At 47.5% G+C, this 14,820-nt stretch overlaps 1 protein-coding gene across 2 annotated transcripts in view; it reads right to left on the bottom strand.

Annotated features, from left to right (window-relative positions):
- Window positions 1-3,072: 3,072 nt before the first annotated feature.
- Window positions 3,073-14,820, bottom strand: part of ISM1 (isthmin 1) — an 82,401-nt gene continuing 70,653 nt past the window's right edge. For both annotated transcript variants that reach the window (XM_065920876.1, XM_065920877.1), the window contains exons 4-6: window positions 13,261-13,404; window positions 9,078-9,167; window positions 3,073-4,773 (exon numbers count right to left, since the gene is read on the bottom strand). In XM_065920876.1, the coding sequence (XP_065776948.1) occupies window positions 4,256-4,773; window positions 9,078-9,167; window positions 13,261-13,404 (752 nt within the window). In that variant the 3' untranslated portion in view covers window positions 3,073-4,255. The remainder of the gene's footprint in view (window positions 4,774-9,077; window positions 9,168-13,260; window positions 13,405-14,820) is intronic.

Here is a 14,820-nt window from a genome sequence, read left to right as displayed (position 1 = left end):
ATGACTCTACACCAATGCACAGGGTCCATGACAGGCCCCATGCTAGGAACTTCATATCGCTTATCTGATTTCATTCTCCAAACAACTGTTTGAGGAAACTGGACTATGCAGAGACTGATTGAATTATCCAAAGCTGCCCAGCTGATGACTGAGGGAGCCAGGACTGGGATCTAGGCAGTGACTCAATCCTCACACTTTTCTGCCCCTATCCCTTGCTGATGACATCTGCCAAGTACTGAGCTTGGGGCTGGGAGCAGAGGAAAGCATGAGACCTGGCACCCGCCCTTAAGGTCTACCCAACAGCAGTGGTTGACCCGGGGCTAGGGTGCAGCAGGGGAAACAGACTGGTGTCTGCTCTTATCTGTGGGGCAGGCTGTCTTTTAGAAAGTCAGGCTCTGCTACTCACCCAGCCTGAGAAAGGGCTGAGACATAGGATTCAGATCCTCTTATGGAATATAGAAGGACGGGGCAGAGCTGAACCCCAGTCCTCCGTCACCAATGTGAGACACCGTGAAGATTGGTGGAGGGACATTTGAACAACTTGGTCAAAGGCAGAGTGAGCTGGAGCAAAGCCCCTAATCCTCAGTGGTGGGAAGAATTAGAAAAAGAGTTGAGTAGGGGATACGGTTAAGGACGTGGACTTAGTGATCAGACAGAACGGCCTCATGAGCTTGGGCAGGTTAGAGGACCTTGTTGGGTTTTTCGTGCCTTGTCTGTAAATCGGATGTAACCTGCTTAACTCCACGGTAGAGTGATCAGCACAGAGGAACAAAGTGCGTCCTCAGGAAGGGTGGCTGGTGTACCTATTCTTGGGTCTGTGGCCCCTGGTCTCAGGGTGGGGAGATCTGCTCCTTGGCCACTGAGCCACCAAGTTGGAAAGACTTGGAGACTAATCATGGTGGATGCTTGAATGGGGTCGGGAAGCTGCCCAGCTTCGGGGGCCTCGTCGTCATCCTTCCCACACACGGCCACCCGAGGGCCTTGGCTCCTCTGTCCGCTGCTGGTGGCTTGCTCAGACATGGCCCCCCCAGAGCCCCAGAGAAAGGGGCTGTCTTTCCAAGGCTCAGCCAAGGAGCAAGGCCTTCAATGAGTGGTGTTTGTAGACACTGGTGCTACAGGCGAGGGAGCAGACAGACTTCTCTGCAGTGGGCGACGTTGGCCCTTGAGCACATGGTCTGCTTTCCATGAAGGATTACCCAAGGTTACCCTGGGGCTGGTGTGGGGCCCTTAGTGAATGGGGAACGTCTAGATAGAGGCAGATTATAGTTGGGCAAATTTCCAGCCAGGATGGCACCGTCTGGATGGTGGGTGGGAGGCTAGCAGTGTTCTCAGCAGGTGAAGAGTCCAGGAATCCTCCCCAGCTCCCAGTTCACCTCCCCTTCTAACTCTCAGTTTATGATGTCTGTAAGGTCTGATATTAAGAGGCAAGGAGTCCGTTGGAAATGTTGCTCATATCAGCTATTTGCCCTGTAGTAGGAAAGAGCTTTCATTTTCCATGCTAAGTGAAGTAAAAGTGAAAGTGTTAGTTGCTCAGTCATGTCTGACTTTTTGCAACCCCATGGACTGTAGCCTGCCAGGTTCCTCTCTCCAGGGGATTCTCCAGGCACGCATACTGGAGTGGGTTGCCATGACCTTCTCCAGGGGATCTTCCAGACTCAGGGATCGAACCGGGTCTCTTGCGTTGCAAGCAGGTTATTGTCTGGGCCACCTGGGAAAGTGAAAGTTGCTCAGTCGTATACGGCTCCTGTGACCCCATAGACTATACAGTCCATGGAATTTTCCAGGCCAGAATACTGGAGTGGGTAGCCTTTCCCTTCTTCAGGGGATCTTCCCAGCCCAGGGATGGAACCCAGGTCTTCCACATTGTGGGCAGATTCTTTACCAGCTGAGCCACCAGCCCATGTAGGAAGCCCATGCTAAATTCTTAGCAAAAGCACCTTAAACATGGCTCCATAACCTGCCATTCTTATCCCTCTGACTCGTCACTCTAAACATCCCAGTTTTCAGAAATCACCACACTCTTGCCTGGTTCCTTGCCTCTGCCCACGGTATTTTCTTATTCTGAATGCATTCACCTGCCCTCTCTCTTTTACCACTCGTCCCTTGGATCCCACAGGTACCGCCCCGATTCCTGCCTCTATTTTCCCAGAGGACTTTCTACTTTTCCTTCACAGAACACTTATCAGAGGGGGTGACTGCTGCATGTTTTTGTCTCTCCTCATCACTAAAATGAGCTTCTCATGTGATTGGTCTTCACACACTCTGCTTGAATACCTGTCCTGAGATATTCGCCATCTCAAAGGCGATGCATTCCATTGCAACCAACTCTCTTGGCAAAATGGTTTTCCTATTATTAGGAAAAAAATCTTCCCTGATAACGAACCTACTGATTTTCTCCCCAGCAGTTCAGTTGCCTAAAATTCTTTCAAATCAGAATAAAGATTCTCTTCCCATAATTAAGAATAGATTTCAAATATAAATATCCTGAGAGTGGGCAATACATGTATAACTCATTCTAAAGTATAAAAGACTGATAAGAGCTTTTCCATAAAACAAGATCTTACTAAAAGAATCTAAGGATCTGGTTAGGAATACAAAAGGCATCAGGAATATAAGGACATGAAAAATCTGATATAGTAGAAAGAGCACTGGACTAGGAAATGAAAGATGGGCCCAATTTGATCTGTTATTTCTGAGTTTTGGTTTCCTCATCTGGAAAAGGAATCACTTACATAATGAAGCATTCTCTTTATTACTGTACTTGCAAAATTTTGTGTGGAAGTGGTCCATTCATCTGGGCTTGTCTTAGGCCTTTGATTTGGCTTGGCTTTCTCAGTTCTTTTTTAGCTCTGGATGGGCAGAAATTTGCACGTATGTCAATGAGCTTCGGCCTCCTGGGGACCGGGTTGATGATCTTGGTGCCAAAGATGCTGACTCACACCACTCACCATTACATCAATCAATGAGCCTTTTATTCCCACCTGTTTTGAACCTTCCTCTCCCCTGCCTTGAAACCATGCTTTACCATGGCTATTTATGGAATTTGTATCATAAATATTTGCAGGTAACACATTTACTGCAGGTAACACATTTTATTATGATTTTATTATATAATCTCTTTTCCTGGAGCTTTGCAAGTAAAGACTGCGTAAGAATCAACTCTTTATTTGTCCTAAGTTCCACCCTACAGAACCAGGCCAATATTATAATTGCTTGATGCACAAGACTCAGTGACTCAATAAATACTTTACAAAAATAATGTATTTTTTTTTCCTTTCTTAAAACATAAAAAATTAGGATTTTCTAGATGAGTTCCCTTCCTCATTTTTATATTTATTTACTGGAAATATATTGGTGGAGAAAAAAATTGTTAACATGGTCTGAAAATAAAATAGATGAAATGAAGTTCATGTTCTTTCCCCATTTATTTTGCAGTTTTCTTTGGAAAAGTGCTACTCTTCGTTTTTAAGTCTGACCTTCCTGTAGCCTTCTGAACCTATTAAGGCACGAGCAGAAATCCTACCATTCTGGGGTCTTTTAGTAGAATTACAGCATTGTGCTAATATTATCCTTTATTTTAAAGCTTATTTAAAACCAAGTCTCAGATTTGCTCTTAAAATATCCATCTGCTCCCCCTCTACCCTCTCCCAGTCTGAGGGAAGGGCATTTTGGCAGCTGAGACTTCAGCAAGGTACCTCACTGGCTAACTCACCTTTGGTTTCAGGCTTTCTTATGTTGATATCCTTCTATTGAATTTCTCATTTTTAAGAAGTCATTCCTGGAAAATTCCATTTCTCTTCCACCCCCCTAAGCCCCTTTCTGAACTCTCATGGAAGTGACTAAATAATTTCGGGATGACAACTCCAGAGAAAAGGTTATGCATAAATCACATTCATATTAAATAAGTTATACATAAAACTGCTTATCACGTTTACAATTTCAGTCTCTTGGCCCCATTGCTTCTCTCGGAACCACTGAATCCGAAGTGAGTTGAATTCCACCCACCACGACTTCCAGGTTCTTCTTCCGGTTTCTTTCTCCACATCCTCCTGAGGCCATCCCTCCCTCGGAAGAGTTCCAAGGGGACTGCTGACATTGAAGACGGCGACGGCGGCTTCAGACGGCAGTTGCGGGGGCCCGGCGCCCAGCCCTGGTGTAACCGGGGACAAATGCCCGCGCGGCATGTACACGTGCGCTGGAGGGAGCGGCCGTCCGCGGGCTGCGGTGGGCGCGGCGCAGCAGCGGCGGCGTCTCTTTAATACTCCCTGGCCTCTTGACACTGCTTGACGTAGTCCTCATCGGAGGGGCTCTCCGTGCACCGGTGTCCGTTGTTGGGCGGCCGGGCCTCGTTATACCTGCTCCAGTCTCCCTTGCAGATGATCCAGGGCAGGACGTCCACTTTGTAGTGGAGCTCCGCCGAGAACTCCGTGCTGATGAGGTTGGGCGTGCCCGCCCCTTTGCCCCTGGTGATGAGCTGCATGTTGTCGCCGTAGCAGCAGTGCTGGGCAGCCAGCGTGGTGCTCTCCAGGGACAACATGGAGCGAATGCAATACCGGGCTGTGGGTTTGTAGATCTCCAGCTTCTCCTTGGGCCCGCTGGCGTCCTTCCAGCGGAAGTCCTTGCGCTTGATGCGGTCGAAGATGTCAGCTGTGCTGTAGGCCACCTCGGTGGGGTAGGAGCAGGGGCAGCTGGGCAGGTCGTTGATCACCTTGTGCATGTACTTCTTTAGGAACTCGCTCTTGCAACTCATCCAGCGCTCACAGCTGTCCGTGTCTGAAAAAGGCCACAGAGAAACTCATCACGTGCAAAACTGGCAGCAGGATGACTTTAAAGTCAACCTCTCCGTTCCTGAGTGGCAGCCCCTGGCGCGGTGAACACACTCACTCTCCTTGAACTTGGGAATTTCTTTGTCCACAAGGTTCTCTGCACCACCAATTCCTTAGTTTATATTATGAAAAAACTTTCAGATACATAGGAGAGAAAATATACAATGACTGCCTAGATGCCATCACCTAGACTCAGTCATCATTATGTTACCCTCATTAAAATTTTCTTTTGGAAATATATAATATTACCATTCCCAAACCAGTCAATGCTAAAGGAAATCAACCCTGAATATTCATTGGAAAGACTGATGCTGAAGCTCCAATACTTTGGCCACCTGATGTGAAGACCCAACTCATTGGAAAAGCCCCGATGACGGGAAAGATTGAGGGCAGGAGGAGAAGGGGGTGACAGAGGATGAGATGGTTAGACAGAATCACTGACTCAATGGAAATGAATTTGAGCAAATTCCGGGAGACAGTAGAGGACAGACAGAGGAGCTTGGCCTGCTGTAGATCATGGGGTTGCAAGAGTCGGACATGGTTTAGTGACTGAACAACAACAACAAGTTTTAGTAGGCATCTACAGAAAAAGGTGTATTTTCTATGGTTTCCTGCTAACCTTAACCCAATTATCTATCACTTATAACTAAATGAACAGTAATTCAGAGATCCACCTTGAATCTTCTAAATAAACAAGTGACACAAAGTACCTCAAAGTAGTATTTGTAAGACTAAGTTTTATTTTACTCCTCACTCACTTGTTTGAACTAGGCCTAACCTCTTAACCTTAGGCAGGAAACAGTAACAATCATTATATGCAAATCTCCATGAAAGATGCCTTAAAGAAGAGGCTGGTGGACCCTGGTTTTAGAGAATTTAACATTTGGCCTAAGGCCACTGACCTGTAGGCTCATAGGGGGTGCTTCTAGGGGTGAGCAGCCCCGGGCTGGCCCGGAGGCTTGGAGGGGCGGCCACAGGTGTCTCGCTCAGAGCTCCCGCAAGAAGGCCTGCAGGGGTGCTTTGCTGCCCGGCTGCAGTGCACCTGACCTGGCGTCCACATCCATTACCTTAGACCATTTTTCAGATCAGAAAACTGAGGCAGGAGTCAGTTAAGACACTTGACGTTATGCTAGTCAAGCTTTTCTCCCTTGGGGCTGCTCGTGGTCAGGCAGGGTGCTGGTTTATGGGTGATTCCCACATCAGACAGCCTTTGCTGGCTTCCCCATGGGTGTAGGCGAGACTTTCCCCAGCTTCTTGGAGGCCCTTGCCTCCCGGTCCTCTTTCCTTCCTTCCCTCCCTTGGCAGGGGCCAGGCCTGCACCTCCATCTGAAAGCTCTCCCCGCCTCCTCCTGCTCCCACACCTTTGTCCCTCACAGGCGGGGGCTCCCCCAGGGAGGATTTTGAATGTCCAATCCTGTCTCAGAGGGCTGGACTGCACCCAGTCATCGTCCAAGAGCAGAGAGGAGGGCCAGCCGGGTTGGCGGTAACTGTGCGACACACAGTTAAGCAGAGAGAGTCTGAGGGCAGGGAACACATTGTTTCCCCGGAGCAGAGGATATACAGAAGGGAGGTCACTGGTGTCAGGACCTGGGGGTGGTCTTCGTGTGGTTTAGGGCCATTCAGAGGGCACTAGGGAAGCACGGATGGTTTTTGAGCGACAGCAAGCTCTTCAATGCTAATTGTAAGAGTCCCAGCGAGATGCTTGGCAGGTACGGAGGGTGGGATCAGCAGTAGTCAGGGAGGGGGGCTGCCAAGCCTTGGGGAGCTGTGGGGAAGTGGGGGAGGCGTCAGAAGTGACTCTCCACCACTGACCTGGGTCCTGGGAGGCTGGTGGTGTCAAGAGTGAAAATCGAGAGGTAGGATTGGGAGCCAGCTTGCAGGGAGGGTCAAGGTCCTTTTGAGGGAAACAAGGAAGAGAGAGCTGGGGCACCTCTCAGGAGCGTGGGAAAGGCCTGGCCTCAGATGGCATGTGTGGGCACTTGTGTCAGACTGCTTGCGTCAAATCCCGGCTCAAGTACTTAGCAGCTCCGTGACCTTGTGCAAGGCATGCTACCTCGGTGGGCTTCAGTTTTCTCATCTCTAAATTGGGGATAAAAAGTCCCATGAGGGTTAAACCAGAAGGCAAGCGGGCCGTGCACAGAACAGGGTGGGGAATGCCACCTGCAGGAATGTGCTAGACTCTGTGACTCCACCCCAGCAAGCCCCGAGTGCGCTGCTGCAGAGAATGGAAGGCCCATCCTAGGAAGCGCGTGTCTGCAGAGCCAGTGGGGGTCCTCCTCAGAGGGCTGCATTTTCAGAAACAAGATTCACAGGGGCTCTGGAAAACAGCTTTGCATTTTCCCTCCAGGGCATAAAGGCATCAAAAGTCACGTACAGACAGGACATGCATCCATTGACTTATTATTTTTTTTAATCAGACTTACACGGAGTATTCAGTGTGAATGTTTTCAGTGCTTTATGAGTATCAACTCATTCAACTCTACAATAAGTCTAGGAGGTGGGCACCATTAAAGTATGAAATTGTTAGTCGCTTAGTCATGTCCAACTCTTTGCAACACTATGGACTGTAGCCCACCAGGCTCCTCTGTCCATGGAATTCTCCAGGCAAGAATACTGCAGTGGGTTGCCATGCCCTCCTCCAGGGGATCTTACTGGCCCAGGGATCAAGCCCAGGTTTCCTGCATTGCAGGCAGACTCTTTACCGTCTGAACCACCAGGGAAGCCCAGACACCATTACCTTAGACCATTTTTCAGATCAGAAAACTGAGGCAGGAGTCAGTTAAGACACTTGACGTTATGCTAGTCAAGCTTTTCTCACCCCTGCTGGGCATATTCCATTTGTCCTTCTGTCTCCTCATTGCCCTTTTCCTTGCCCTGGAAGGCTGCCCTGCGTGAATTTGCTTTGTGGACTCCCTGAGCCCCAGTTTCTAGCTGGGGTGCACCGATGGAAGGAACAGGTCGGGGGCAGAAGGAAGAAGGGGCGAGGTAAGGGTGCTGACCCTGAGGCTCCTCACCCCTTGTTACAGGCCGGCTGCATCCTTCTGGGAGTCAGGGGTGTGTCCACTCTACCCAGGGGTCTGGGACCTCTCCCCTAGCCCCTGCAGTCCAGCGGGTGGTGCGGGCCCCGCATTGTGGCCAGTCCCAGAGTGCTGTACCAGCCCTTCCTGCTTTCCATCCACCTGCTCACACCTTTGCCGACAGATCCTCATCAAGTGCTCCTCCATCACCCAATTGGAGCGTGAACCGTGTCTGTCCCTGCCCGGAACCTGCCTGGCAGGCCGTCCCCTTCTCCTCCGCTGTGTCCTGAGCTGCCCATTGGGGGCACCTGGTCCCATTCCCCGTGACAGGGCAAAGCAGCTGCCTGCTTGTGCACAGGAAATGGGGGAAGACAGAGTCGCTCTCTGCCCCCAAAGCCTGACTTGCTGCTTTACTATTTTATGCAAAACTCCCACAACCTTTAAATTTGGGGGATCAAAGGCATTGTGTCTGCAGAAGGCTTCTGCTAGTGGCAGTTGGCTGAACGTGAAGGACTGTGATGGAAACCCTGGGCAACAGCATTTCCAAACTGATTCCAGCTTGGCTGAGGAGAGCGGAAGTGGGTGCAAATGAGAAATGGGGCAGAAGGAATCTTACCTTTCTGCAAAATAGAATTACATCCAGAAGCACATGCAGCTATTTTTATCAGCAGGACTTCCCCTTCCTGAGTAGACACTTATAACTTTGGCCCGTGTTTATTGTACTCGCTCTGACACTTTCTATCAGAGGAGTAGCAGGGGGTTACAAAGGTTTACAGAAAACTCATGTGGTGGGGGGACTGGGGGTGGGGTTGGGATGGGGAAGGCATAACGTTGAAAAAGTGCCCTTTCTCTTCCTTCCTCCCCGTGACCCTCTGCTGGGACACAGACATCATCATTTCTTTATTTCATTGGGGACACTTGGTGAGGGCTGCGAGAAGAGATTCCATGAGGCTTGAGGCCCCATGATGGATGAGCCCCACGCCAGGGGCAGGGTGGCCCCAGCTGCGAGCTGGGGCAGACACAGCAAGGCTGCTGGGCTCCGTCTGTCCCTGCAGGAGGCTCCCTTTTACTTGCTGTATATGTGGTAGGCAAGAAAAACGCCGACAGCACTGGACCCCATAAGAGGAAGACGCACCATTTAAATGGATCCAAGGATGGCATGGCAAAGGCAAAAGGAATCTCTAAGACACTAAATCAATATTTGGATGAAAAACGAAAAGAAAACTCTTCATACCGACTTCAAACAGTTTGGTGGCATTAAACTCTTCACTTCCCGCAAGCAGACTCACTTCGGTGGCAGCTGTCCTGAAGGTGTCTTCAATTCCTAGGCACAGATAGGAGCTCTTTTTTCTCTAGTTATATGGAAAAAGTACAGCCCCTCCCCCTCCCCGCCCCACTGGCAAATAAAAAAACAAATACACGTGAACAAAGCCTTTTTTGTATTCATTACTACTCGTGGGCAGAAACTTGCCAACAGAGGAAACAGTAAAAGGCAGGTATAGAGCATAAAATATATGAAAACCCCAGATACCATTTGCAGCATGAAATCAGATCCAAATGTGCCTGAATGTCCTAAGGAGCTCACTCCCTGGTCCCAGGAGTGGGGTTTTGGGTGGTGCTGGACACACGTCAGGGTGTGTGTCTGTCTGGAGGCGTCAGGGTGGCGGTGTGAGCCAGAGGCTGGAGAGTGTGGTGGTGTTGGTTGTTCTTGGGTCACTACATGGTGTCCGACTCTTCTGAAGCCCCAGGGATTGTAGCCTGCCAAACTCCTCTCCCCATGGGATTTCCCAGGCAACAACACTGGAGTGGATTGCCATTCCCTTCCCCAGGGAATCTTCCCCACCTAGGAATCAAACCCACATCCCCTGCGTTGGCAGGCAAATTCTTATCCAATGTGTCACCAGGGAAGTCCAGTGTTAACAACGAGTCTAGTGGGTAACACTGGTCTTAAGGACTGACTCGCTGGGGTTCACATCTTTGCTAGCTGTGTGACTTGGGTAAGCCCCAGAACCTCTGGGTGATTTGGTTGTCACATCCATAAGCAGGGAGAACCAACAACTCTCCTCAGAGCCTTGAATGAATGAAATGAGTTATGCATAAAGAAAGCACTTAGCGTAAGAAGCAGTAAGTGTTGGCTGACATTTTCTCCTTGAATATCTGTCTAGCTCATTCTGAGGATGCAGTGGTTCACAGCTAAAAGACCCATTTCTTGTATGCTGGGACTTTTAGCACAGTTGGTGATGCTGCAAAAAGAGTAAGCTGGGGGAGGGATGGGTTGGGAGTTTGGGATTAACAGATGCAAGCAATTATATATAGAATGGATAAACAACAGGTCCTACTGTATAGCACAGGGAACTATATTCAGTACCCTGTGATTAAACCATAATGGAAAATAGTATGAAAAAGAATATATGTTTAAATATATATATGTATATATAACTGAATCATTTTGCTGTACAACATGGTAATTCAACAATGCTTGAATAAAATAAATTTTAAAAAGTTAAAAACAAAAAAATTCAATGTTAAGAAAAGAATATGCTGGGTTTGTCATTACTTGCTCTGAGCAACTGAACCTAGTTTACCTCACGTTTCCTGGCTCCCTCCCCTACTCAAATGACCATCCCCACCCAGGTTTCCTTTGCAAAAAGGAATCCCCTGCAAGTGGAAGCAGTCAGGAGAGGAAGGAATAGTGGAATGTGGACTATTTGTTGGAGAACCTTGGCTGTCCTGCTAGGTGTGAGTTGATTTCTTTTAAGGGGCTCTCCCTGATTTTATGTGAGGCTCTTAGAGCTTATTTGTACAGTCAGCCTAGGGGACAGACTTTTACAGTGTCATCACCACCAGGCCAGGGAGACTGCCTGGCCCTTACGTCTTTCCAGTGAGTCTGAGAATCAAGACACCAGGAAAGGAAAGAGAGGGTGCAAAAGAAGACCATTCATGTTCAAGGGAGCCCTGAAAAGCTGGGGGAGTTAGGAACAGAAAGGCAGAAAGGATGGAAGCCAGGTCAGATGAGAAGAAAATGTAAGAACAGGGCTGCTGGCCATGCTGCTTTCAGCAGTGAGAGAAAACATTCAAAATGGGAGGAGAGATGATACCTGCTATCAAGTTATCTAGGTCTACTGTTTTGTGTCTGCATGCCAACTCTGGAGGAGAAAGCAACAGGCAAGCTGCCAAGCCCTGACATTAAATACTGTCTGTATTCATGTGTGGCTGAGCCCAGGACCCTTCACCCTGGTGGTGGTGGAAGAATTTAATGGTTAAGAACATGGATTCTGGAATCAGACTGCTTGGATTCAAATCCCAGCTGGACCACCTGCTTCTTGTGTGGTTCTAGATAAATTAACCCATGTGTCCCAGTTTCCACAGCTGTCAAATGAACACCATCATCAGTACTTAGTTCATGACATTATTGTTAGGATTAGATGAAATAACACATGTAAAGACTTTAGAAATCTGCTTGATACTGAAATACTCCAAAAGTTCTACTCTTCATGACCCTCATTATCACCTTTTTTCTTCCTCATCTTCCAATCTTTATCTTCATTTTCTTTTTGTTTCATCTTGTCTTCATCTTCTTTTCCCTCTCCTTCTCCTCTTCACTTTCTTCCTCCTCTTCTTCCTTCTCATTATTATTTATTGGTTTATTTCTACACATCCCACCAGACTTCTAACTCTGTTTCATTGTGATGAGTATGGGAAAGGTCAGCACCAACATCTTGACAGAAGTTGATCAAGCACTTTTGGAAATCCATCTGCATGGCTGACGGAGTCCAGAACTGCCTTTTCTCACACAACAAGCCCCATTTTCTGCACATACCCCTTTGTTATCACACGCATACCCAATCTGATCTTCTTTCTCTGCAGAAAACCCTTTGCTCCTCCACATTTTTGTTCTAAAATCTCCTCCAGATTTTGTTCTAAATCTCAGCCTTGTGGTTTGAGAACAAAGTTTCCAGGGGTAGAGAAATGAAGTCTGGGGTGTGGGGAATCAAATGTTCTGTCTCTGAAATTTCTTTCAGAGGAAACCATTTGGAAAGTGTGATTTCTTGGAAGAACCTGAGATACTATTTTAGGCTGATTTTCTACCTGCCTGTGGTGAACATGGTAGATGGAAAACCACAAACCAGGAGTTGATAAACTCTTATGTAAGGTGTCAGAAAGTAAATATTTTAGGTTTTGTAGGTCACATATGGTCTTTTAAAAATTGAAGTATGGTTGATTTAGAATGTTGTGTTAGCTTCAGGTGTACAGAAAATTGATATATATATAAAATGATAAGAATATTTACGTGCTATCACATGTATATCATATATATTCTTTTTCATATTCTTTTCCATTATAGGTTATTACAAAATATTGAGTATAATTCCCTGTGCTATACAGTAGGTCCTTGTTGTTTATCTATTTTATATGTAGTAGGATGTATCTGTTAATCCTGAACTCCTAATTTACCCCTTCCTCACCCGCTTCCCTTTTGGCAACCGTAAGTTTGTTTTCTATGGCCGTGCGTCTATTTACATTTTGTAAATAAATTCATTTCACATACGGTCTTGGTTGTGTATCCTTCTTCCTGCTCCTCCTCCTCTCTCTTCACAACCCTTTAAAAATGTGTGGGCCATACAGAAACAAGACTAGACAGCAGTTTGACAATATCACTACAGTCACAATTGTTTTCTAATCCAATATGGCCTCTCACTAAGTTTGCAATTATTAGTTAAGTTTTAAAAAACATGGACAATGCAGTTGAAAGCAATAATTAACTGCCAAGTTGTCCCAGTTTGCTCCCTCTGGAACTTTCAGCAACTCTCAGGCTAATACACGGTTTTTCTGTAGATGGCTGTTAAGCCTCTGATCCTGGCTTCCTTATTAGCCCATGAACATCCATCTTCATGTGTCTCTTTAATGTACAACCAGTTCCACATCAAAGGACCAAGTTAACCAGAATCACTCCTTAAATTAAGTACATGGTAACATTGTCTTCTAGGTCATGGTTACTGCAATTGTGTATCAGGCTCACAAAATCCATCTTTTCATCCTCTAAGCTCATTATTTGTCCCTTGTCCCAGTCTGGTCAGAATTCTCATTAGGAAAATGGTTGTCTTGTAAACAGTCAATTTCTATAAGTTTTTAAATAGAAGCTACAACCTTACCCAGACTCACAGAGACAGAGAGCAAACTAGTGGTGAGCAGTGGGGAAGGTGAGGATGGGCCCCATAGGGCTGGGATGTTGGTGGGGTGTACAAACTCTCTGGTGTATAATAAGAGATGTATTATACAACATGTGAAATACAGCCAATATTTTGTTATAACTGTCAATGGAGCATAACAATTGGAAATTGTACAACAAGATAGAAAACAGAACAAAAGGGAAAAGCTTCTCCGGAACGTAGAGCCACACCCCTGAGTACACCCACCTGGGCAGTTGGGACGGTCACACGTCCTAGATTCGGTTGCAGTACACGCATAGCCACAAGACCTGGTCCGTTTCTGGTTGCCATTCCCACAGGTGACGCTGCAAACAGACCAGAGGCTCCAGTCGCCCTCACCGTCTGTGGAATCTGGAAGGGAGCCAGGGAGAGGGTCACCAGCCTCGCCCAAAGAACTCTCACAGCGCCCATCCGGCTGCCTGCCAACTGCCCACTTGCAGCACCCCCACTGTTGGAGGGGACCAGGTGCCAGCTAGAGTCAGAAGTTATGGCCCCAGCGCTCATTTCAGGGGTTAGCTTCATGATGGCAGGGATTCTGTCTGAGGTTCTGACTCCTAGAAGATGCCTGCGTGTGTGCGTGCGAAGTCAAATCTGACTCTCAGACCCTGTGGACTGTAGCCCGCCAGGTTCTTCTGTCCACAGGAAGAACACTGGAGTGGGTTGCCATGCCCTCCTCCCAGGGATCTAATCCAAGTCCCCTGTGACTCCTGCACTGCATGTAGATTCTTTACCACTGAGCCTCTGGGGAAGCCCAGAAGATGTCTGAAAGTGGAAGTCACTCAGCTGTGTCCGACTCTCTGCCACCCCATAGACTATACAGTCCATGGAATTCTCCAGGCCAGAAACTGGAGTGGGTAGCCTTTCCCTTCTACAGGTTCCTCTGTCCATGGGGATACTGGAGCAGGTTGCCATGCTCCCCTCCAGGGGAACTTCCCAGGGATCGAACGCAGGTCTCCCTCATTGCAGGTAGACTCTTGACCAGCTAAGCCACCAGGGAACCCCAGATAATTGATACATAATGGTAGAGCTAGATGGTTCTTTATCATTCAATATCCATCCAACAAATACTTTATTATATGCCAGGCCCAATTCTGGGTATATGAGATATATTATTAAATAAAACTTGCAAGGATCTCTGCCCTGTGGTACTAATAGTTTTGTGAGAAGAGTCAGATGATAATCAAAAAACACACACAAAAATGACTAAATTATACAGTGTATCGGAAATCAGTGAGTGAGAAGGAAAAAGGAGAAATGAAGCAGACTGGGGGCTTGAGGGCCGTGAGAGAGGTTGGTATGTTATCTAGACTAACTTCCTCTTTTTATTTTTTAATTTAAAAAACATTTAAAAAATTTTGGCCACACCGCTTGGCATGTGGGATCTTAGTTCCCTGACCAGGCATCAAATCCACACTCCCTGCCTTGGAAGCCTGGAGTCTTAACCATTGGACCACCAGGGGATTCACCTAATTTCCTCTTTTAAGAGTAAGGAAACTAAGTCCTGGCATGCTTGGGTGACCCATTCAAGGAGAAGGGGAAGAGAAAAGAAAGCTTGGGCCCTAGTGCTAAGTGCAGCATCTCTCTCTGAACTACTTTTTCCCGCTTTACCCAAATCTTCCTCCAGCCTTGGGGCCTCTGCCAGTGCCAAGCATGCAGACCCAGTCATTTGCCTCGCAGGGTAGGGCCCTGCTCCGCTCGGAACAGGTCCCAGTGATTGCTATTACGTAGACCTGGCAAGAATGCAGTCCACACATGTTTCTACCTGAA

This window comes from Muntiacus reevesi, chromosome 2, assembly GCF_963930625.1.
Source record: "Muntiacus reevesi chromosome 2, mMunRee1.1, whole genome shotgun sequence".
Classification (NCBI taxonomy): Eukaryota; Metazoa; Chordata; class Mammalia; order Artiodactyla; family Cervidae; genus Muntiacus; species Muntiacus reevesi.
Note: the sequence above shows the minus strand (reverse complement) of the source record. Positions and strands in the feature narration are given on the sequence as shown.